General features: G+C 43.4%; 1 protein-coding gene across 1 annotated transcript in view; it reads right to left on the reverse strand.

The window, feature by feature from the left end:
* LOC141087857 (fibroblast growth factor 18-like) overlaps window positions 1-24472 on the reverse strand; it is a 409287-nt gene that overhangs the window by 77408 nt on the left and 307407 nt on the right. Inside the window, exon 2 of the mRNA XM_073573681.1 lies at window positions 19319-19499. Within this exon, the coding sequence (XP_073429782.1) occupies window positions 19319-19499 (181 nt within the window). The remainder of the gene's footprint in view (window positions 1-19318; window positions 19500-24472) is intronic.

Raw genomic sequence — 24472 nt, forward strand, 5'->3', positions numbered from 1 at the left:
TTATATGGGACCAATGATTCTGTATGGAGAAATACAGTATATGGGCCTCATTACTCTGTATAGCGCACTATGCGGTGGCCATAATACTGTATGGAGTAATATACTGTCCGTTTTTGGAGCTATTGGAGAATTTAAAATGGATATCAGTCATGAGATGTAAGAAGTGAAGTATTTTTCATTGTACTATACCGCTATTTCTCTGCCGTATCAGAGGATCATGAATTGTGGCATGTGTTAAAGGAGTCCATTGACGCTCTTTGGCCCTGGGCCCACAAAAATCTGGAGCGAGCCCTACCCCCCCAACTTTAGCCAAATAACACCCAGTTTTCAATGCCTAACTATTATTATAAAGTAAATTAAGGTTCACAAGCTTAAGTAATAAGAATTGATGTTTTGGGCATTAAAATGGGCACTGTAGGTGTGTTTCCTGTCCTCCACTCACTGCCGACTTTTCTTCCCCATTGACTAGCATTGGGTTTCGTGTTTCAGTCGGCCTTCGACTTTTCACGATAATTGTCCGATTTCGTTCGACCCGACTTTTGAGAAAGTCGGGTTTCATGAAACCCGACTCGACCCGAAAAAAAGCAAAGTCGCTAATCTCTACTCATAACCTGTGAAACACACAAAGACGGTAAGTAACATCCTTGACCTGGACTGTGTCTGGCTCTGTTCAATCTCCTACCTAGATAACTCACCGCTTCCCCTTTCTGACCACAACATTCTCTCCTTCACGCTCTCAAATCCTCACCCACCCCAGCACACTCCTCCTTCAGTGTTTTGTTTGCTGGCTCCACTTCATCTCCTTTTCCTCTCACTGTTGGGGTACCTCAGGGTTATCTCTATACAGCAGTAAGTGAGGTTAAAAAATAACTTTTAATATGTAACTTCAAAGCTCCAAAACAATAATGTCACCAATAGTGATTAAAAGGATGCCAATAAATGGGTAATCCCAAGGAAGAGATGGGAACACCCAACCGCATCAATCAGGATATAAAACGTTGCTAATGTATCATATCAGGCAACAATTTATAAACAGGATACAGCATTTAACAGTTAGCACACAATGCCATAACCAATTGCATATATGTATATTGTGTTTGGCTAAACCAAAAGAGGTTTATAGCCACGAAATACTGGAAGGTGAGATATATATATTGATGCGGTTGGGTGTTCCCATCTATTCCTAGGGATTACCCATTTATTGGCATCCTTTTAATCACTATTGGTGACATTATTATTTTGGAGCTTTTAAGTTACATATTAAAAGTTATTTTTTAACCTCACTTATTGCTGTATAGATATATTAAGTTTTGGGGTGAGATATATGCGTCATTTTTGACAAAAAATTGGCACTTTTGCTATATTTCTGGTACCTCAGGGCTCAATCCTTGGCCCCCTTCTCTTCTCTCTCTACACGGCTCCAATTGGACAAACCATCAGCAGATTTGGCTTTCAGTACCATCTTTATGCTGATGACAAACAGCTATGCACGTCATCCCCTGGCCTTACCCCCGCTGTACTACAGAACGCCAGTGACTGTCCTCAGTCTCCAACATCATGTCCGCTCTCTATCTGAAACTCAACCTTTCCAAAACTGAACTTCTTCTGCTCCCGCCATCTACTAACCTTCCTAAATCTGACATTTACCTCTTCGTGGGTGGCACCATAATAACACCAAGGCAGCAGGCGTGCTGTCTGGGTATTATGTTTGACATCAATCTCTCCTTCACCTCCCATGTACAATCTTTTGCCCGCTCTTGCCGCTTATACTTAAAGAACATCTCTAGAATCCGCCCTTTTCTCACCATGGAAACAACAAAAACCCTCACTGTCGCCCTGATCTACTCTCACCTGGACTACTATAACACTCTATTAATTAGCCTCCCCTTCACCTGACTTTCCCCTTTTCAGTCTATCCTTAATTCAGCAGCCAGTGTCGTCCATCTGGCTAATCAGTTCTCAGATGCGTTCCCTCTTTGCCAGTCGTTACACTGGCTGCCCATTTATTATAGGATCCAAGACTGCGGAGACCTTTGTGTCTTAAACAGTGCTTCCCCCCTTCCCCCCAGTCCCGTAATGAATACACGGACAGGCCTAGATGGGTTGACACAGGTCATTCACAGTTTATTAATTAGACCAGCAGAGAAAGGCAATTACATTTTGTAACGGGCTCATCGCCACAGGCCCTGTCGGCGAGTCGGTCAATGAGCGGTCACGAACCTTTGTCTCTCTCAACCACTTCCACTGTGACTTAATAACATCAAGTATATGTATATTTTTTTTTAAATGCAACATAAAAAACAAAACAGAGTTCAATATATAAGGGAAGGAGGGTGGGACAACAGCTTCCAAAGGTCAGCCGTAGGGAAAAGTAAATAGGAAATGATCCTGAGGCATCCGAATTAAACCCATGTAGGTGTGGCCAGCCGCCCCTTTCTCTTTCACCCCATTGGTCAGTTGGCTTTCCAAATTTAATGCATCACCTGGGAAAGTAGTGGGAGGGGGGAATTAGGCACTGACTTTAGTTATGAGGTGCTTCGCAGTCAGATTCACCTTCCTTAAGTAGTACCATCCCTGCCAGACTGAGGAGACCCATGTGTCTTAAGCAGTGCCTTCCCCCCTCCCCCCAGTCCCGTAATGAACACACAGACAGGCCTAGATGGGTTGACACAGGTCAGCCACAGTTTATTAATTACACCAGCAGAAAAAGGCAATTACAATTCATAACAGGCTCATCGCCGCAGGCCCTGTCTCCGACCGACAAGCGAGCCGGCCAATAAGCGGTCACGAACCTTTGCCTCTCTCAACCACTTCCGCCAGGGAGGATCATGTGTATTACCTACACAGGACTCCAACCCCCACCCATCAGCCTTAGGGCCTGCTTGACTCCATCCTGTAAACTGGACAAAAATATGTTGAGACCAATGTCCGTGAGGTGAACTCCATCAGGTCTTAATAATGCGTATTATCTCTTTCCAGCTGGTGGTGGCAAACAACAATGCCATATTTTCTCCTTACAAACTTCGCCATCCGTGCGTTGATCTTTCTTCTTGATCGCTCTATGGCTTTTGCGTCCCTTGTTCCATGCCAGACGGCTCGCGGCACTATTTCCGACCACACCAACACCATATTCGGTAACATGCAGGAAATATGCTCTATGTCTCTTGACATCACTGTACCAAACTCCACACTTTTTCGTTTAACCAGATCATTGCCACCAGCGTGTAACACCAAAATCACCGGCCCTTTGGCTGTCTTAGTGATGTTGAACATTTCCTTAAAAATCTGTTGCCATTGGAGGCCTCTGATAACTCTCCAGTTGACCTTTAGTCTCGGGAAGCCTAGATTTTTTCCACCCAGCCGAATCTCAGCCCTTTTTTACGCCCAGTAGACATAACAGTGTCCTAATACCCAAACTGTGAGCTTCCCAACGCCTGTAAGATAGAAAATATGTTACTTAAGCAAATTAGGTCTTATATATCTGGCGAAGCATGCGGATTTCCAACGGCCGATTCTCTGCACTTTTACCTCCGATACTCCTGCTCTAGCTGCTTCCGTTCCTGCGCTGATTCGGAAAGAATTTGTCCCGTATTCTTTTGGATTAGAAACGTTTTTTTCTAAGCATTGATTGAAAATTGCCTGAAACTGATACTTGGTTAAAGGGGTCCCGTCTGTATGTGTGAGAAAAAATCTGCTTGCGTGACTTATTACCGCATAGTGTTTTACTATTTTTAGTGGGCATACTGGGCCGTTTGATGAGCTAGCTAGAGCCTACGCGCCCCTACCGGCGGGATCGCATTTGGATTTCCGAACGCGGATGCGCAAGATGTCGCTGCATATGACTATGTCTTCACTGATTAATTCTCCTTCCGATGATGTTTTTGACCGCGGCACCAACTCGCTAATGTGCAATGCACCGAAAAAGGCGATAGTGAAAGCTGCAGATATTAGGGACGACTCATATTGCGACTTGGGCGACGACATTCCTGACTCGGTTGAAACCTCTTCCAGCCTTTAACGGCTTGTTTGATGAAAAAGACTTTAGTAACGTCAGCCCATCCCATCAGTTGAAAGAAAAAGGCTACTCCTGATAATTGCCGTTGCGCTGATGTCCCCGACGCGCCTCTTTCCCTGAGCCGGTTCAAAAATTCAACGGACACCTCGCATCTCACTTGATCACAGTTATCGACCGGCCTACCCTGAATCAGAGAGCACCACTCTTCCCACGCCTTACCATAGACCTGCCAGGTAGCTGGTGTAACTGAAGCGCGGATTAAAAGCATCAGTGATTGGCAACTGTGTCCCAAAGGGATGGAGAACACTGGACACACAATGGGCACGCCTTGGGGAGGAGAACCTTGAAGGTCTGCCAATCGGAAGATAACAGAGTGTTAACAAGCTTATCGTCTACATCCGTAGTTAATGTTGCTCGACACCAGATGTTGTGTTTCAGGCACAGTAGAGCTAGTCGGCGTAGAAGAGCGAGCAAGGGCGGGGAAGTGGATGACATATTGTTCAAGTTTTTTGCGGTTCCCTGATGTTTGGCTAAAAATCAAATGTTTTTGTTTTCCAACAGCGTACCCCATAATTCGACTGATGATATGATTGCAAAAGTCTCTGATAGAGCTGGATCACGGCCTCAGCTTGATATGGCCCATAGCTGTGGCCACCTGCCTTTGCACCATTGGTTTTTGAAATATTGCTGCAAAGCTGTCTTTGATCTTTCCCCCTACCACGAGCCCTAATTCCTTGTTGGTCTTCTCTTTTGCCATGACGCAGGTATGGCCATTGTAGGATTGCAAGAATGTTTTCCATACTAGTAAGTCTGCTTTCAAGGAGCGAATGATTCAAATTCCACGGCCCGGCTGGGCAATACCCTTTGTTGCCAGAGATAATTGGCGAGAGAAGGCTCTGCCGACCGGCATTGTGCGACAGGCAAATGTCAGCAGACCCAGTAAGGACTGCGTCTGTTGGATGGTGACTTGTTATGAGTTCATTTTCTCCTTCACCTCTGATGTCTGATGAACTCCCTCTGCTGGTAAAAGGAGGTAGTGAAATTGATCTGGATGGGAAGAACCTGTCATCTGAACAGGTGGAGTGTGATTGGACATCCAGAATTTCTGAGTGGATATAAGGCAGCCGACGCCCTGCCGGGGTGCTGGTGATCCTTTCTGCTCTGAGCTCTGGCATCCAGTTTAGTTCCTGTCTACTAAAAGCTAAGTTTTTGCTCTGCTATTTTTCCATGAGATTTTGTCTGTTTATTTAGTGTTTGTGTTCAGCCTGCCCTGGTTGGGACGGACTGAACTCCATTTTTGTCTCTGATCAGTTGATCTCTTTGCTCTTCAGAATATACCAAAATTTGACCAGCAAAACCATTTTATTTTTAGGGACCACACATTTGAAGTCACTTTGAGGGGTCTATAAGATAGAAAATACCCAAAAGTGACACCATTCTAAAAACTGCACCCCTCAAGGTGCTCAAAACCAGATTCAAGAAGTTTATTAACCCTTCAGGTGCTTCACGGGAATTTTTTGAATGTTTAAAAAAATGAACATTTAACTTTTTTTCACAAAAAAAATTACTTCAGGTTCAATTTTTTTATTTTACCAAGGGTAACAGGAGAAATCGGATGGCAAAAGTTATTGTGCAATTTGTCCTGAGTACGCTGATACCTGACATGTGGGGGAGAACCACTGTTTAGGCGCATGGCAGAGCTCGGAAGGGAAGGAGCGCCGTTTGACTTTTTCACTGCAAAATTGGCTGGAATTCAGATTGGATGCCATGTCAAGTTTGGAGAGCTCCTGATGTGCCTAAACAGTGGAAACCCCCCACAAGTGACCCCATTTTAGAAACTAGACCCCCCCAAGGAATTTATCTAGATATGTGGTGAGCACTTTGAACCCCCAAGGGCTTCACAGAAGTTTATAACGTACAGCCGTACAATTAAAAAATCATATTTTTTCCACAAAAATGATCTTTTCATCCCCAATTTTTATTTTCCCAAGGGTAACAGGACCCCAAAAGTTATTGTACAATTTGTCCTGAGTATGCTGATACCCCATATGTGGGGGTAAACCACTATTTGGCAGAGCTCGGAAGGGAAGCAGCGCCATTTGACTTTTTTGGCTGGAATTGAGATCGGACGCCATGTCGTGTTTGGAAAGCCCCTGATGTGCCAAAACAGTGGAAATCCCCCAATTCTAACTCCAACCCTAACCCCAACACACCCTTAACCCTAACACTAGCCTTAACCCTAGCCGTAACCCTAACCCTAGCCCTAACCCTAGCCTTAACCCTAGCCCTAATGGGAAAATGAACATAAATGCATTTTTTAAATTTTATTATTTTTCCCTAACTAAGCGGGTGATAATGGGGGGGTTTGATTTACTATATTTACTATTTATAGCGGGTTTTTATATTTGGCAGCTGTTGCACGCTAAAAGACGCATTTTATTGTAAAAATAGTTTATGCATCACCACATTTTGAGAGCTATAATTTTTCCATATTTTGACCCACCGAGTCATCTGAGGTCTTATTTTTTGCAGGATGAGTTGACGTTTCTATTGGTACCATTTTCGGGCATGTGACATTTTTCGATCGCTTTTTATTCCGATTTTTGGGACGCAGAATGAACAAAAACCAGCGCTTCATGAATTTCTTTTGGAGGGTGCGTTTACACCGTTCCACATGTGGTAAAATTGATTAAGTGGTTTTATTCTTTGGGTCAGTACGGTTACAGCGATACCTCATTTATGTTTTTTTTTATATTTTGGCGCTTTTATGCAATGAAAACAATTTTATATAAAAAATAATTATTTATGCATCGCTTTATTCTGCGAGATATAACTTTTTAATTTTTTTGCTGATGAGGCTGTGTAGAGGCTCATATTTTTGTGGGACAAGATGACGTTTTCAGCGGTACCATGGTTATTTATATCCGTCTTTTTGATCGCGCGTTATTGCACTTTTTGTTCGGCGGTATGATGATAAAGCATTATTTTTTGCTTACTTTTTTAATTTTATTTTTTAAGGGGTTCAATAAAGGGGTTAACTAGTGGGACAGTTTTATAGGGCGGGTCGTTACAGACGCGGCAATACCAAATATGTGTACTTTTATTGTTTTGTTTTGTTTTATTTTCAAAAAATGAATTTATTAGGGAATATTTTATTTTTTTAATTTATTTAGCGATTTTTTCTAAGCTATTTTTACACTTTTTTTTAAACTTTATTATACAGTCATATGTAAAAGTTTGGGCACCCCTATTAATGTTAACCCTTATCATTTTCTTGATTTGAACACTCCTAACTACTTTTTACTGACTTCCTGAAGCACTAAATTGGTTTTGTAACCTCATTGAGCTTTGAACTTCATAGCCAGGTGTATCAAATCATGAGAAAAGGTATTTAAGGTGGCCACTTGCAAGTCGTTCTCCTATTTGATTCTCCTATGAAGAGTGGCATCATGGGCTCCTCAAAACAACTCTCAAATGATCTGAAAACAAAGATTATTCAACATAGCTTTTCAGGGGAAGGATACAAAAAGTTGTCTCAGAGATTTAACCTGTCAGTTTCCACTGTGAGAAACATAGTAAGGAAATGGAAGAACACAGGTACAGTTCTTGTTAAGCCCAGAAGTGGCAGGCCAAGAAAAATAGCAGAAAGGCAGAGAAGAAGAATGGTGAGAACAGTCAAGGACAATCCACAGACCACCTCCAAAGACCTGCAGCATCATCTTGCTGCAGATGGTGTCACTTTGCATCGGTCAACAATACAGCGCACTTTGCACAAGGAGAAGCTGTATGGGAGAGTGATGCGAAAGAAGCCGTTTCTGCAAGCACGCCACAAACAGAGTCGCCTGAGGTATGCAAAAGCACATTTGGACAAGCCAGTTACATTTTGGAAGAATGTCCTGTGGACTGATGAAACAAAGATTGAGTTGTTTGGTCATACAAAAAGGCGTTATGCATGGAGGCTAAAAAACACAGCATTCCAAGAAAAACACTTGCTATCCACAGTAAAATTTGGTGGAGGTTCCATCATGCTTTGGGGCTGTGTGGCCAATGCCGGCACCGGGAATCTTGTTAAAGTTGAGGGTCGCATGGATTCAACTCAGTATCAACAGATTCTTGACAATAATGTGCAAGAATCAGTGACGAAGTTGAAGTTACGCAGGGGATGGATATTTCAGCAAGACAATGATCCAAAACACCGCTCCAAATCTACTCAGGCATTCATGCAGAGGAACAATTACAATGTTCTGGAATGGCCATCCCAGTCCCCAGACCTGAATATCATTGAACATCTGTGGTATGATTTGAAGCGGGCTGTGCATGCTCGGCGACCATCAAACTTAACTGTTTAACTTAACTGGAATTGTTTTGTAAACAGGAATGGTCACAAATACCTTCATCCAGGATCCAGGAAGGCATTAATAGCAACAGGAAGCGACTAGAGGCTGTTAGTTTTGCAAAAGGAGGATCTACGAAATATTAATGTCACTTTTATGTTGAGGTGCCCATACTTTTGCACCGGTCAAATTTTATTAAAATGCAGATTGGCCATTTTCTGTTAGTACAATAAACCTCATTTGAATCCAGAAATATAACTGAGTCCATCAGTTATTAGATATATGAGACTAAAATAGCTGTTGCAAAAACCAAAATTGTTATAAAGAAAAAAGGTTAACATTAATAGGGGTGCCCAAACTTTTACATATGACTGTACTGTCTCAGGGGGGGGACATCACTGTCATGTGACAGATCGCTGATGTGTCACATCACAGATCGCTGTGACAGATCAGCAATTTGACACAGGCGCTGCACAGGCTTCCTCATGCCTGCGATCTGCAGGCAGTGAGGAAGCCAGCTCCCTGCAGGCCCCCGAAGGTCCCTGCTGCCATATTGGATCTGGGGACCTGCAGGGAAGGAGATGACCGTGACCACCCCTGACACTTAGTGCAGGGTGTCAGCTGTGATAATCAGCTGACACGCGGCCACGATCAGCGGTGCTCCCCCGTGAGCGCCGCTGATCGCGCTAGACGTACTATTCCGTCCTTGGGATTTAGGCCCCAGGTCACATGGACGGAATAGTACGTCTAATGTAGGAAATGGGTTAAATGGAACTTGTCACCTACAAAAATGCAACTTTTGAAGCGCAAATTGTCTGGAAAAGATAGCAGATTCCATGCCAAATTTGCAGAGTTCCTGACAGGGGCAGACACTAACAGCTTGGGGCCCTATGCAAGAAATGTGTCTGGGCCCCTTCCTTTTATATAAAGCCACACACATACATATACATATACATATATATATATATATATATATATATATATATATATATATATATATATCTTACATAGTATTATTTATTATGTATCTTGACGTTTCTTATTACACAGTGCTCTCTCTTGTTATGATGTACAGCTCTATCACTTACATATTGGATTATATAGAGAACTGTTCTTTATTACATACCGTCCTGTCTTGTTAGATAGATAATGCAATGACGGCTGATGAAGCATGGGAAAGCTTCTTTTCTAATGGAGGAGCTGATGGACTGGTCGTCTGGTCACTGAATGCTCCATCAGAAGTCATTTTATATCTTGCAAGAGAGGATTAGGTAATAAAAGAGGGAGCTGTGAATAACAAAAATATCAAGAATACACTATTTAAGAGACAGTACTGAACATAACAGCAGAGGAAGCTATATAAAAAGGGACGGCACCATATATAACTACAGAGGATGGTACTTAATAATGGATGGTGTTATACATAATAAAAGAGGAAGCTATGTAACTAAGGAATGTGCTATACATAATAAGTGAGTACACTATATACTAAGAGACTGTGCTACACATAATAAGTGAGTACACTATATAGTATACTAAGGGACTGCTATACCTAAGTGAGTACAATATATAATATATACACATAATAAGGCTACATTCCTGTATCCATGTGCCGGTGTGCTGTGTGCTTTTACAGACGCATTGAGCATGTCCTATTCTAATCCTCAAAATCGGATCAGAAGACAACATTCTCTAACCCTCACCGATCTCATTCTCAGATCCTTGATTTTCACGGATGTGTAAATGTGCCTATAAAACGCTAAAGGTGCTGTCACAAACAGCGAGATCGCTGATTTTGTGATACCACAGTGATCTCGCCAGTGATATCACTGGGTATGACACATATGAGCGACCGGCCCCCCCGCCGGGTATCGCTGATTGTGCAGGAACGTCCTGGGCCATTTTTTGATCGTTGGTCTCCCGCTGGCCAGCGCGCATCGCTGCATGTGACAGCGAGAGACCAACGATCAGCGACGCTGGGAGCTGGTATCCAAGGTAAACAGTGGATATCTAAGAGCCGCGCGGCTCTTAGATACCCGCTGTTTACCTTGGATATCAGCTTGCTCACTGGTCCTGATCGCTGGTGGGTCTGTCTATGTGACAGCTCAGCAGTGATCAGCTAACTATGTCCCAGCGATCCCATCCACGTTGGATCATTGGTAGGATCGCTGGGACATTGAAACGTGTAACGGGGCCCTAAGAGTCTGTGTGCCATCTGATAAAAAAATCTGGAAGCACACAGACATTTCACACAAATATGAGAATGTAGAATAAGGGATTTTACAGATAACATTATCATTCCACGTCACACAGTGCAGATACTGAATAATATTTACATCCAGGCACTTACCGCTGACATCTCGTGGTTTTCTGCTTTTTCTTCTACATCTGGACAGACCTTCATGTCAATATCCCAGCCACAACTCGTCTTGTCATGATGATCGCCGAAGCCCTGAAAATAACAAGGTCACATACATTGTATACATACATGTGTCTCCCCCCCACCCCCCCGAATACAGATATGTACCCCACCATTAAAAATATAAAGTGATAAGCAGCACTGTGCCACCCATTAACTACTGTATAATCTCCATCACTCAATAATATAAACTATTCAGTTTGTGACTCTCCCCAGTTACCTGTAAGGCTATGTGCACACGGAAAATATACAAGATTTTACAGTACAAGCAAAGCGAATGAGATCCCTGAAGTCTCATGCACACGCTGCTTATTTTTTAAAGCAAAGTCAAATAAAAAAAAGTAAAAAATATTGCTTTAGCCCCAAAGTTTTCATTTTTCCAAAAGATAGATGAAAATGAGACAGAAAATTTGGCAAGTAGCAGGGGTCGGAAGAGACGGAGCACCATTTGAGTGTGGGAAACTAAGCAACAATAGCGTGTCAAAAACATTGCAAAAAATGTATTTTACGCAGCGTCCTTCCAGCCAAAACATTAGGATATGCATCAGTTTGTATTGCAAATCCTGAACGTATGAACATAGCCTTAGTCACTGTCCTGTCCCACCGCTCATTCTTTATATACGTCCTTGATAGTATAATGAATTTGAGGGTGGGAGAGGACGTTATTAGGTACTGAAAATCCTCAGCCAACTCCCAAATTCATTACAAGTTCCTGACAGTGTCTTCTCCCACCTTTCAATTCGTTATAAACTGTCCTATTCACCTTAAGGCTATGTGCCCACGTATGCAGAAAACTTTTGCTTCAGAAATGGACTCCTTCCCAGAAAACGCGCGTTCTATTTCCGCGCGTTTTTGCGCTTTTTACACGCGTTTTTAATGCGTTTTTTTCCGCGCGTCTTCTGGACTCATAGGAAATAGCTAAAAACGCTGACTTTTACGCAAAATTAATGCACATGCTGCATTTTTAACCGCTAAGCGTTTCCTATGCGGAGAAAAGCACATCCATTGGCACAAAAAGGCCAAAATGCATTAAAATGACTGGGATGTTTATTTTAAGCGTTTTTGAAGCGGTTTGACCCCGAAAAACGCTTCAAAAATGCTTCAAAAACGCTTACGTGGGCACACAGCCTCATGCCTCCTCTCCCTAATAAATTTTAAGTAACCGAGAGCATCACAATGAATTGTGAGATGGGTGAGGACGCTATCAGGGACTTAGCACCCTCCTACATCACTCGATACATTTTACATCCATACCTAACGTCCTCCTCCCTCTGCCTCTAAGTCCATTATTACTGCCCGTTCCTCCCATCCCAATCCCCCACATCCTTCATTATCCTTCCCCCCACATCCCATCATTGCCCTCTCCTCCACCTCCATCATTGCCCTCTCCACCACCTCCATCTTGGCCTTTCCACCACCCCCATCATTGCCCTCTCCACCACCCCAATCATTGTTCTCCCCCAATGTATTGTTAAAAGGCACACACACACCACCACTCACCTCTCCACACGTTCCCCCGCTGCCGCTGCATCATTGATGCCAGCAACTTTCTCTCTGACACAGGCGCGCACAGAATGCTGGCCTCATCCAGGCATGCGACTGAGTCAGACAGAAAGCGGAGGACGGATCCCTGCAGCTCCGCTGCTATTTTCTCCTGTACGTAGTGAAGCTGCAGGGATCGCTTCCTGCCCGCCGCACATGAGGGCAATCTGGCTGTGGGCCCCTCAAGGCAAGACAAACAGGCCAGATTGCCCTCTATTAGCCGCCCTGCAAGGGCCCCCTCCACCTCCGGGCCCCGATGCAGCTGCACAGGCTGTATGTTTGCCCATGGTCCCTGATGTGCCTAAATACTAGAAACCCCCCAAAAGTGACCCTATTTTGGAAACTACACCTCTCAAGAAATGTATCTAGATGTGTGGTGAGCACTATGAACCTGCATGTGCTTCACAGAATTTTATAATGTTGAGCCGTGAAAATAAAAAATCACAATATTCCAAGAAAAATGTTGCTTTAGCCCCAAATTATTCATTTTTACAAGGGTAACAGGAGAAAACCATATATTTTGTTGTGCAATTTCTTGTGAATATGCAAATACCACATATGTGATGGAAAACCACTGTTTGGCCACACAGCAGAGCTTGGAAGGGAAGGAGCACTATTTGACTTTTGGAGAGTAAAATTGGCTGGAATAAATAGCTGATGGCATGTCGCATTTCCAGAGCCCCTGATGTGCGTAAACAGTGGAACCCCCCCACAAGTAACCCCATTTTGGAAACTACACCCCTCAAGGAACTTAAACAGATGTGTGGTGAGCACCTTGAACCCACAGTTGCTTCACAGAATGATATATCGTTGAGCTGTGAAAATAAAGAAATCACAATATTCCCAGATAAATGCTGCATTAGCCCCAAATTATTCATTTTCACAGGTAACAGGAGAAAATAGAACCAAAAATACATTGTTCAATTTCTCTTAAGTGCACCGATATCGCATATATGGCGGAAAACTACTCTTTGCCTGCACAGCAGAGCTTGGAAGAGAAGGAGCGCCGACTGAAGTCTAGAGCACAATTTTGGCTGGAATAGATTGTGGATGCCATGTCACATTTGAAGAGCCCCTGATATGTTAAAACAGCAGAAACCAACACAAGTGACAGTATTTTGGAAACTACATCACTTAAGAAATTCATCTCGCTGTGTAGTTAGCATTTTTAACACTCAGGCAATTTACAAAATAACATTGGACTGAGTCATTGGAAAATTTAAGTTTTTTTTTGTAAAATGTTAATTTGGAACCAGGTTTTTAATTTTCAAAATGGATAATAGGAGAAAATAGATCATACAATTTGTTGCTCAATTTCTCCTGAGTACACGAATACCCCATATATGGTTGAAAACTACTTTTGAAGCACAGTGGAAAACTCAGAAAGGAAGCAGTGCCATATAGGAGTTCAGATGTTGCTGGAACAGTGATCATATTGACACCACGGGTGTGTCACAAAATGTTATATCATTGGGTAGTGAAGAAAAAATGATTAGATTTTTATCACAAAAGTTTTGCTTTAGCCCCAGATTCCACATTTTCACATGGGAAAATGGGTGAAACTGGCAACAAAATTTGTTGCACAATTGCTGCCGAATACCCCATATGTAACTGTACAGTACTGCTTAGCCAAACGGCGATGCTCGGGAGGGAAGGAGCAGTATTTGACTCTTGGACGACACATTATCATAGAATAGTTTACGGACTCCATTTACAGAACCCCTAAGTGCCAGAAGAACTGAATTCCCCTAGTGACCCCATTTTGGAAATAAAACACCCCATTGGGATTTATCTGCAGGTGTAGTGACGATTTTAACTCCATGTGTGTTTTCCAGAAACAAACAGTAGTTGATATTGCTGATTGAAAATTGCAAATCTGCCATTTTAGTGTTTGTACATTGTGCCCGGCCCGTGCTTCTGGAGTCATGGACCCAGTAAATTAGGCCGTCTCTCATTGCTACAGAAATACCAAACATGTGAACGCTAAATGTGATTTAGGCACACTGTGGGGCTCAGAAGGGAGGGAGAATTCAGATTTGGGGACGCAGAATTCTCTGGATTTCTTTTGGGAGACAAGGAGTCGTAGCATTTTTCCAGAGCCTGTGTACTACCAGTAACGCGAAAGCCCCTTATATTTCCATTGACTGATGTTGGACCTTAGTGGAGATTTGCCTTTTAGGTGGATTGAATTGAAGCTTTTGTTGGGAAAATTTACATAACATTTTGGATCATGTAAAAATGTTTATCCTGTGTTCTACACTGAGCATTTACATTGAGGCTTCCATCTAAGGGCATGTTCACATACTCAGTATTTAGTATTTTACATTAGTATTTGTAAGCTAAAACCAGGAATGAGTGAAAAATGCACAAGTGGTGACATGTTTCTATTATACTTTTGTTCTGATTGTTCCACTCCTGATTTTAGCTTACAAATACTGATGTAAGATACTGACCAAATACTGAACGTGAATGACATGACACAGATAAAACCCCTGAGATGTCCATTCACTATAATGAGGCAGCAACATTACTCTGGCCTCTAGAACGCAATAGGGTAAACGGGCACCATCTCAAATGATATCGTATGTGGGATCTCCCAGTGCATATAAAACTATATAGAAACAGACCAAGAAAAAGTATATGCAACAACTATAGGGATCACCACTAATATTTATAATACAAAAATATATTTTATTTAATTCCAGAAAACACTACATACAAACACATGGTTAAAAATGATTAAGAAAGTCTGTGCAAAGGCAGACATTAGAAAGTGAACAAAGAAAATTGGGTCATAATCACATACAATTCAATATTTAAGGTTCCAAAACCCCAGACAAAATAAAGAGAAGTGCAATTGCTCATTAGTTAATGAGGTCCCATTACATAGAGATATATATTACTATATTTCAATATTTCAAGTACTGATACCTGTATGCATGCTGTTTACAAATAAATACTGTCATAGACATGGGTCGCCCACCCAGGGCTGTGGGGTACTCGGTACCAGGCCCGATGAGCTTCAATGGGAGATGTCACGGCACCTGGGCACCCATTGTAAAAATGGGAAAGTTTATAAGTGATTCGTGACGCCACCTGTGGTGTTCGGCAATGTAGATGTAAGCCGACGCTGCAGACAGATCCTCTGGGACAGATGGTGTGGTGCAGCAGTAATGTTAAAGCCCTCCACAGGCTGGGCTGTAGTCCCAGGGCAGTGTAGGTGAAGTGACACTTAGATGGTGTAGTGTCGGGCGCAAGGGATGTAGCAGTGCTGGGCGGGTTGGCGCAGGAATAAGTGGAGGACACCAGGGCATGTAGTTCCAAAGCTTTACTCACAGTCTGTTGCAGGTACAGGTGCCCGCATCCGTGCTGTGTCCTCCGTGTCAGGAGCTCAGCCACTTCCAGGCAAGATGAAATACTCCTTTCCAACACTCCGCCAACATATGTGCCTTTTCTGATCGTTTCCTCTTACAGCGCCTTTGAATGAAGTACTCCTAGTACTGAGTTACACTGGAGTTCCTCCTGTCAGATGTTCCTATGAACTTTACTTGTATGGCAGACAGCTGTAGCATACTTCGGGGACTCCTTCTACCTAGTCCCGGCTCACACACGTTGCTGTTGTGCCCCAAGTCTGGTGTGGGAATAAAGTGGTCACTACTTCTATTCCTCCGGTGTCTGCTGCAGGACCATTAGTATCCGTACAACCTCGGGGACCGGACCCTGGCCTTGCACTTAGAACTTGAAAAGGGTTCTCCTCTAACCCTGGTCCTTGTCCTCCTATTCTCCTTATGTTCCGTGCTAATCCTTCTTCCCAATGGAGAATCAAGCTTCCTTTCTCTGCCTCTTTCCTGTGCCAAGCAGACCCAGATCACTGTGGCCTGCTGCAGCACTTCCTTCTTCCATCCCTCTCCCGGGGATCTTCTCTTTCTCACTCTCTGTCCTTCTACATCCTCACTCACTGACTGAATGAAAGACTCACTGACTGACTCAACTCTTCCCGCTCTTTTATGTAAACTCAGCTCCACCCACCATGTTTCGTGTTCCAAGCAGGGAGCCACCAAGGGGTGCTATGCTACACTCCAAGCAGGGAGCCGCCGAAGGTGCTTTGCTACACTACTTTGTGGTGAGGGGTGCAGGTGTTGGAGTGTGGTCAGGTGTCTCCATCTTACCTGGATGGTGGGGTACCACACCTCAGGAGGAGGTGCAGTACCTCTGTGGCGACTGAACCCTCAGGGGCGCCACAGACATACAAAATGTACTAGGTGCACGCTTACACAGGAAACCATCAGCAAATATTATTAATGGTACTTCAAGCTCTATTAACATACACCCTGGGACATTCAAATTGCTGCAGCCAATATTAACTCACAGCAGATAGTCAGAGCATATTACCAGCATAGGAGCCCTGGAGGCATAGACAAAAATCTCCCCTGCCTCCAACCATGATACCAGGCAGACCCCAAGTGGAAGCACACAACCGGGTTTTGTGGAACCTAAGACCCACGCGTATCGACACAAAGATGTGTCTTTCTCAAGGTCTCATTGACCATGGTTGGAGGCAGGGGAGATTTTTGTCTATGCCTCCAGGGCTCCTATGCTGGTAATATGCTCTGACTATCTGCTGTGAGTTAATATTGGCTGCAGCAATTTGAATGTATGTTAATAGAGCTTGAAGTACCATTAATAATATTTGCTGATGGTTTCCTGTGTAAGCGTGCGCCCAGTACATTTTGTGTGTCTATGACAGCATTTATTTGTAAACAGCATGCATACAGGTATCAGTACTTGAAATATTGAAATATAGTAATATATATCTCTATGTAATGGGACCTCATTAACTAATGAGCAATTGCACTTCTTTATTTTGTATGGGGTTTTGGAACCTTAAATATTGAATTGTATGTGATTATGACCCAATTTTCTTTGTTCACTTTCTAATGTCTGCCTTTGCACAGACTTTCTTAATTGTTTTTAACCATGTGTTTGTATGTAGTGTTTGCTGGAATTAAATAAAATATATTTTTGTATTATAAATATTGGTGGTGATCCCTATAGTTGTTGCATATACTTTTTCTTGGTCTATTACTCTGGCCTCTGTCGGGCCTCTGTTCAGTGGTGTCCTTCTTTTCAGAAGTGCACAAAACTGTGCTGACAGCATTTTTTTGCACTCTAAAAAAGACAGACACAGCCGAATTATAGGACAGACAGAATGCAAAGTGTCTCCATCTGGCTCATTAGGCCGGGGTCACACTTTCGAGTGTGATGCGAGAAACTCGCAGCAGTCTCTCGCATCAATACCTGGCACTGCTGCCGGCATTTGGACCGGAGTGCAGCTGCAAAAAAAATACATGCAGCCGCACACTCCAGTCCCGCCGGGTATTGATGCGAGAGACTGCTGCGAGTTTCTCGAATCACACTCGCAAGTGTGACCCCAGTCTAGGGAATCTTCCATCAGTGGTTCCATCTAAACCGCATTTTAGAGACGGAAATGTTCACTTGCTATGTGTGCCAACCACTGGGCAGCGCTCATAGCTATTCAGCAATGACAACCACAGTAGTCGGCTGCAGACCACGGGTTGTCAGGCCAACCCATCGGCGATCTGCGGTCAAGTGACATGGGCGCCAATGGGTGGGACTAGTGACGAGCTTCTGGAGCAAGCATGTTAAATGCCGCTGTCAAAGATTGACAGTGGCATTTATCATGTTAACAGACATGGGTGGATTGGGATCCCCCCAGCGGATGTTACGGGGAACATGTCACATGTGCCGGAACAGTCACCGGAGCTCACAGCAAACAGGGGAAAGCAACCTTTGAAAGTAACAATACCTCTAAGGTGGTAAAGGGGTTAAAAAACTGCACACTTCATTGAATTTAAAAGTGCTATCATAAAAAGTGTTAACCCTTCCAGTGCTTCACAGGAATTAAACCAAAGTAAAATTAAAAAAGTAAAAAACATTGCTTTAGCCCCAAAGTTTTCATTTTTCCAAAAGATAATAGGAGAAAATGAGCGAGAAAATTTATTACGCATTTTCTTGCAAATGTGGCAATACCTCCTATATGGTCCAAAGCTACAGTTTTGGCAAGAATAAAAAAAAAAATAAATAAATAAATTGTAGATGCCATGTAATATTTGCAGACCCGCTGAAGAACCAAACCAAAATAAAACTTCCACAAGTGACTCAAATTTGGAATCTATACCCCTCTAGGAAATCATCTAGGGGTGTAGTGACCATTTTCTCACAAGTACTTAACAAAAGTTTTTAACATTGTGATGCAAAAGTATAAAATTATATTTTTTTCCACAAAAATGTTGTTTCAGTATGAAATGTTTCATTTTAAAAAGTATAATTAAAGAAGATGGACCTCGTAATTTGTTGCAAAATTTCTCCAAAACACGGCAATATCCCATATGTAGTCAAAAATTACTGTTCAGCAGGACTCATAAGGGAAAGAATGCAAATTTGGCTTGAATAGATTGTAAACACCATGTCACATTTGTTGCGTTCCTGAGGTTCCAAAACAGCAGAAAAACCCCTTAAGGGTATGTGCACACAGTGTTTTTTGGATCTGCGGATTTTGTAGTAAAATCCTCAGATAAATCCGCAGGACTAAAGTCCTGCGGTTTTTCTGCGGGTTTTGCCTGCAGTTTTACACCTCATATTGGATGAGGTGTGAAACCGCAGCGGTTCTGCACAAAAGAATTGACATGCTGCGGATTGTAAACCACAGCAAAACCGCGCAGAAAAATCCGCAGCATGTGCACAGCGTTTTCCAGTTTACCATTGAAAACAATGGTACTGTACAACGCACCTAAACCTGCTGCGGACCCGCAGCCGCAGAAACGCTGCGGATCCGCAGCAGGATCCGCACCGTGTGCACATACCCTAAGAACTTCATTTAGTGGTGTGGTGAGCATTTGCATTGAAAGGCTCCATGCTCCACATGCTGAAGAACATAAAGAAAAAAAAGATTTCTTTACTAATAAACATGAAAGCAAATTACCTTACCATATTTATCTCCATCTTCGCCCTTAGCACTTATTCTTCTTCCAAGAACCTGAATGTGTTTCCCGCTTGTTCTACTATAGAGTTGATAAAGCCGAAGCTGCTTCCTGCTCACATCATCCCTTCCTCTTGTTTGATTTTCAACATGAATGCGAAAGTCTACATTTTCCTCAGCAGCAAATATCTGATGAAAACATACAAAGATAAGTGTTTGTAGTTATTATAATAATAAAATATTTGTGGGTATAGTATGCGCAAATTAGTTCTCGTTGCCATTATTTTTCATTAACATCCTGTAAAATAAAGCACATACAGTGGGTACGGAAAGTATTCAGACCTCTTTAAATTTTTCACTCTTTGTTTCTTTGCAGCCATTTGGTAAATTCAAAAAAGTTCATTCTTTCTCATTAATGTTTAGTCTTCACTCCATCTTGATTGAAAAAAAACAGAAATGTAGACATTTTTGCAAATTTATTAAAGGGAACCTGTCACGTCTTTTTGCCGCTATAATGCTGTAGATAAGCCCCCAGTCCGATCTGAAAGATAAGAAAAATAAGTTTTATTATACTCACCCAGGGGGGCTGTCCGATGCGATCCATCTGATTCGATGGGTGTCGCAGGTCCGGGTCCGACGCCTCCCATCTTCATGCGATGTTGTCCTCCTGCTTGCTTCATGTCGCGCAGGTGCCGGGAAAGGTCAGAGAGGCCCAGCGTCTGCGTACTGCAGTACTTTGCTTTGCCCTCTACAGGGCAGAGAAGTACGCCTGCGCAGGAGCACGACACGAAGCAAGCAGGAGAATGACATCGCATGAAGATGGGAAGCGCCAGACACGGACCTGCAACGCCCATCGGGCAGGACTGCATTGGACCCCCCCTCCCCGGTTAGTATAATAAAACTTTTTTCTTAACCTTCAGGTCGGACTGGAGGCCTATCTACAACATTATAGAATGCTGTAGATAAGCCATGAAAGGCAGTGGTTGCATCTTATAGCGGCAAAAAGAGGTGACAAGTTCCCTTTAAAAAATAAAAACTGAAATATCACATGGTCATGAGTATTAGAAGCACCCTTTTGGACTAGAACAGCCATGAGTCTTCTTGGGAATGATGCAACAAGTTTCTAATCGCTAGATTTGGGGATCCTCTGCCATTCTTCCTTGTAGATCCTCTCCAGTTCTGTCAGGTTGGATGGTGAACGTTGGTGGACAGCCATTTTCAGGTCTCTCCAGAGATGTCCAATAGGGTTTAGGTCAGGGCTCTGGCTGGGCCACTCAAGAATGGTCACAGAATTGTTCTGAAGCCACTCCTTGGTTATGTTAGCTGTAAGATTAGGGTCATTGTCTTGTTGGAAGGTGAACTGTTATGATTGAGTCACCGTAGGAGGCAAAAATAGAAATGCTAGCTAAGTCCAGAAAACCAGAGAAGTTGGCAGCTATCGGATTGCAGACCCCTGAACCTATCAACACAACTAGCAGTAGCCGTGGGGGGCTCCTACGATGCCCTAGGCCCCTCGATCACAGCCAGAGGACTACATAGCCTAAAGACAGAAAGGGAAATCTAAACTACCCCAGAGCAGACCCCAAAGCAAAAGGCAGCCCCCCACATATAATGACGGTGAAGCAAGAAGAAAGAACAAAACACAGACAGAAAGATAGACTGAGCAAAGATGGGGCCCACGCTAGCTTAGATAGGAAAGGACAGGAAGGCTGCTGTCTGCAATCCGTGAAAAACCCCATGAAAATAAGAGCCAACAAACTGACAGTAAAAAAGGCCCTAAAGACGCTAGGCTTCAAAAAGCTATGTCAGTACTCAGGAATATTCTGAAGACAGAGCAACAGGCAAAAGGAGATTCAACTCACCCCAGCAGGGAATGGCAGAATCCAGAAAAGCAAGGAAAACAAAACACTAATGCAAAAAGGCAAAGCAGAAATCTTAGCTTTAGATGAGCAGGAATCAGACTGGTTTCCTAGAAGTCCACAGAGAAATCACCCGCAGGCCAGAAGGGCATCGGCAGCCTTATATCCAGTCATTAACTCCACTCAGCCAGTCATCATCATCAGCCCCAGGTGTTTGACAATCAGGCTCACTACCTTTCTTCACCAGAAGAGGGAGTTCCTCGGGCCTCAGTAGTGAAGGGGAAAATGAACTTACAACAGTACCTCCCCCTTGAGGAGGGGTCACCGAACCCTCAACCACGCCACCAGGGCGATCAGGGTGAGCCCGATGAAAGGCACGCACCAATCTTTTGGCATGAATATCAGAGGCAGAGACCCAGGAATTATCCTCCTGACCATAACCCTTCCACTTAACCAAATACTGGAGTCTCCGTCTAGCCAGACGGGAATCCAGTACTTTCTCTACCTCATATTCCATGTTACCTTCAACCAATACAGGGTCTGGAGGTGCCACCCCCGGAACAACAGGTTCAACAAACCTCTTCAACAAAGATTTATGGAACACATTATGGATTTTAAATGTGACAGGAAGAGCCAAACGAAAAGAGACCGGATTAATAATCTCCAAAATCTTGTAAGGTCCAATAAATCTAGGCTTAAACTTAGGAGAAGCCACCTTCATAGCAATATTTTTTGATGATAACCACACCATATCACCAATCTTAAATTGGGGACCAATGGTCCTATGTCGGTTGGAAAACCGCTGGGCCTTTTCCTGGGAGAGAGATAACTTATCCACCACTTGGTCCCAGATCTGGTGCATTCTCTCCTCCACAGTGTCAACCCCTGGGCAGGCAGAGGGCTCCACCTGCCCTGAAGAAAATCGAGGATGAAACCCAAAGTTACAAAAAAAAGGAGACATCAAAGTGGCAGAACTAGCTCTATTATTTAAAGCAAATTCGGCCAAGGGCAAAAATAAAACCCAATCATCCTAATCAGCAGAAATAAAACATCTCAAATATGACTCCAAGGTCTGGTTTGTTCTCTCTGTCTGCCCATTGGTCTGAGGGTGAAAAGCAGAGGAGAAGGACAACTGAATTCCCAGCTTGGAACAGAAAGTTCTCCAAAATCTAGACACAAACTGGACTCCTCTGTCAGATACAATGTTCTCAGGAATCCCGTGCAAGCGAACCACCTGTTGTAAAAACAGGGGCACCAATTCAGAGGAAGATGGCAACTTAGGGAGTGGTACAAGATGAACCATCTTAGAGAACCTATCACAAATCACCCAAATAACAGTCATCCTTTGAGAGACAGGCATATCAGAGATGAAATCCATTGAAATATGGGTCCATGGCCTCTTAGGGACAGGCAAAGGCATCAACAACCCACTAGAGCGAGAACACGATTTAGACCGGGAGCACGTCCCACAGGACTGCACAAAATTCCTGACATCACGAGACAAGGAGCGCCACCAAAAAGACCGACTCACAAGATCTCTAGTGCCAAAAATACCTGGATGACCAGCCAAAGCAGAGCAATGAACTTCAGACATCACTCTCTTCTTCCACTGGTCAGGAACATACAACTTTCCACTGGGACAACGCTCAGGTTTGTCCTCCTGGAACTCTTCCAGAGCACGTCTCAAATCGGGCGAGATGGCAGAAAGAACTACCCCTTCGCCTAAGATGGTAGCAGGCTTGGTCACCACAGGAGAATCAGCAAAGAAGCTCCTAGAGAGGGCATCAGCCTTGACATTCTTAGTTCCAGGAAGAAAAGAAACCACAAAATCAAAACGTGTAAAAAACAAGGCCCACCTAGCCTGTCTAGGGTTCAAGCCCTTAGCCGACTCTAGGTAAATCAAATTCTTGTGGTCAGTGAGGACCACGACTTGATGCTTAGCTCCCTCCAACCAATGTCTCCACTCCTCAAATGCCCATTTCATGGCTAACAGTTCCCGATTCCCCACATCATAGTTACGTTCAGATGGAGAGAACTTTCGGGAAAAGAAAGCACAGGGATTCATTTTAGATGTTACAGGATCCTTTTGGGACAAAACAGCTCCTGCACCAATCTCAGAAGCATCCACCTCTACCTGGAACGGAAGTGAGATATCAGGTTGCCGCAAAACCGGGGCGGAGGTGAATCTTCGCTTCAGCTCCTGAAAGGAAGAAGCGGCCTCCAGAGACCAATTTAACACATCAGCACCCTTCTTAGTCAAATCAGTCAATGGCTTGGCAATACTAGAAAATTTTGCTATAAATTTCCGATAAAAATTAGCAAAACCCAAAAACTTCTGGAGGGCCTTCAAAGAAGTGGGCTGAACCCAATCGTAAATGGCCTGTACCTTGGCTGGGTCCATTTCAATAGTTGACGGGGACAAAATAAATCCCAAAAAAGAAATCTTCTGTACTCCAAAAAGGCATTTAGATCCTTTGACATACAGGGAATTCTCCCTCAAGATCCGGAACACAGTCCAAATATGTTCCACATGAGAATCCCAATCCTTGGAGAAGATCAAAATATCATCCAGATAGATAATCAAAAATTTGTCGACAAAATCTCGGAAAATATCGTTCATAAAGCACTGGAAGACAGAAGGGGCATTAGTGAGCCCAAAAGGCATCACCAGGTACTCAAAATGTCCCTCCGGAGTATTAAACGCCGTCTTCCATTCATCCCCATGCTTAATGCGAATAAGATTATATGCCCCCCTGAGGTCAAGCTTGGTAAACCAGCAAGCACCTTTAACTCTGGAGAATAGATCAGAAATCAGGGGTAACGGATACTGATATTTAACAGTAGTTTTGTTGAGAGCACGATAATCAATACAAGGTCTTAATGATCCATCCTTTTTGGCTACAAAAAAGAAAACGCACCTAAGGGTGACAAGGATGGTCTAATATGACCCTTCTCCAACGCCTCCTTAATATAGGATCGCATAGCCTCGTGCTCGGGTACAGATAAATTGAAGAGCCGACCCTTGGGAAATTTACACCCCGGGCTCAGTTCAATAGCACAGTCATAACTCCTATGAGGAGGCAGAAACGCCGACTCATTCTCACTAAATACATCATAAAAGTCCGCCAAATAATCAGGAACATCATGCGACTGAGGAGAGGTGGAAAACACTGGAGCCTCACTAAGGGCACACCGACAACCCCAACTCACCACAGACACAGATTTCCAATCCAAAACTGGATTATGAATTTGTAACCAGGGGAACCCCAGAACAATAGTATCATGCAGATTATGTAACACCAA

This window comes from Dendrobates tinctorius, unplaced genomic scaffold, assembly GCF_039654945.1.
Source record: "Dendrobates tinctorius isolate UK_male_01 unplaced genomic scaffold, ASM3965494v1 ptg000036l, whole genome shotgun sequence".
Lineage (NCBI taxonomy): Eukaryota > Metazoa > Chordata > Amphibia > Anura > Dendrobatidae > Dendrobates > Dendrobates tinctorius.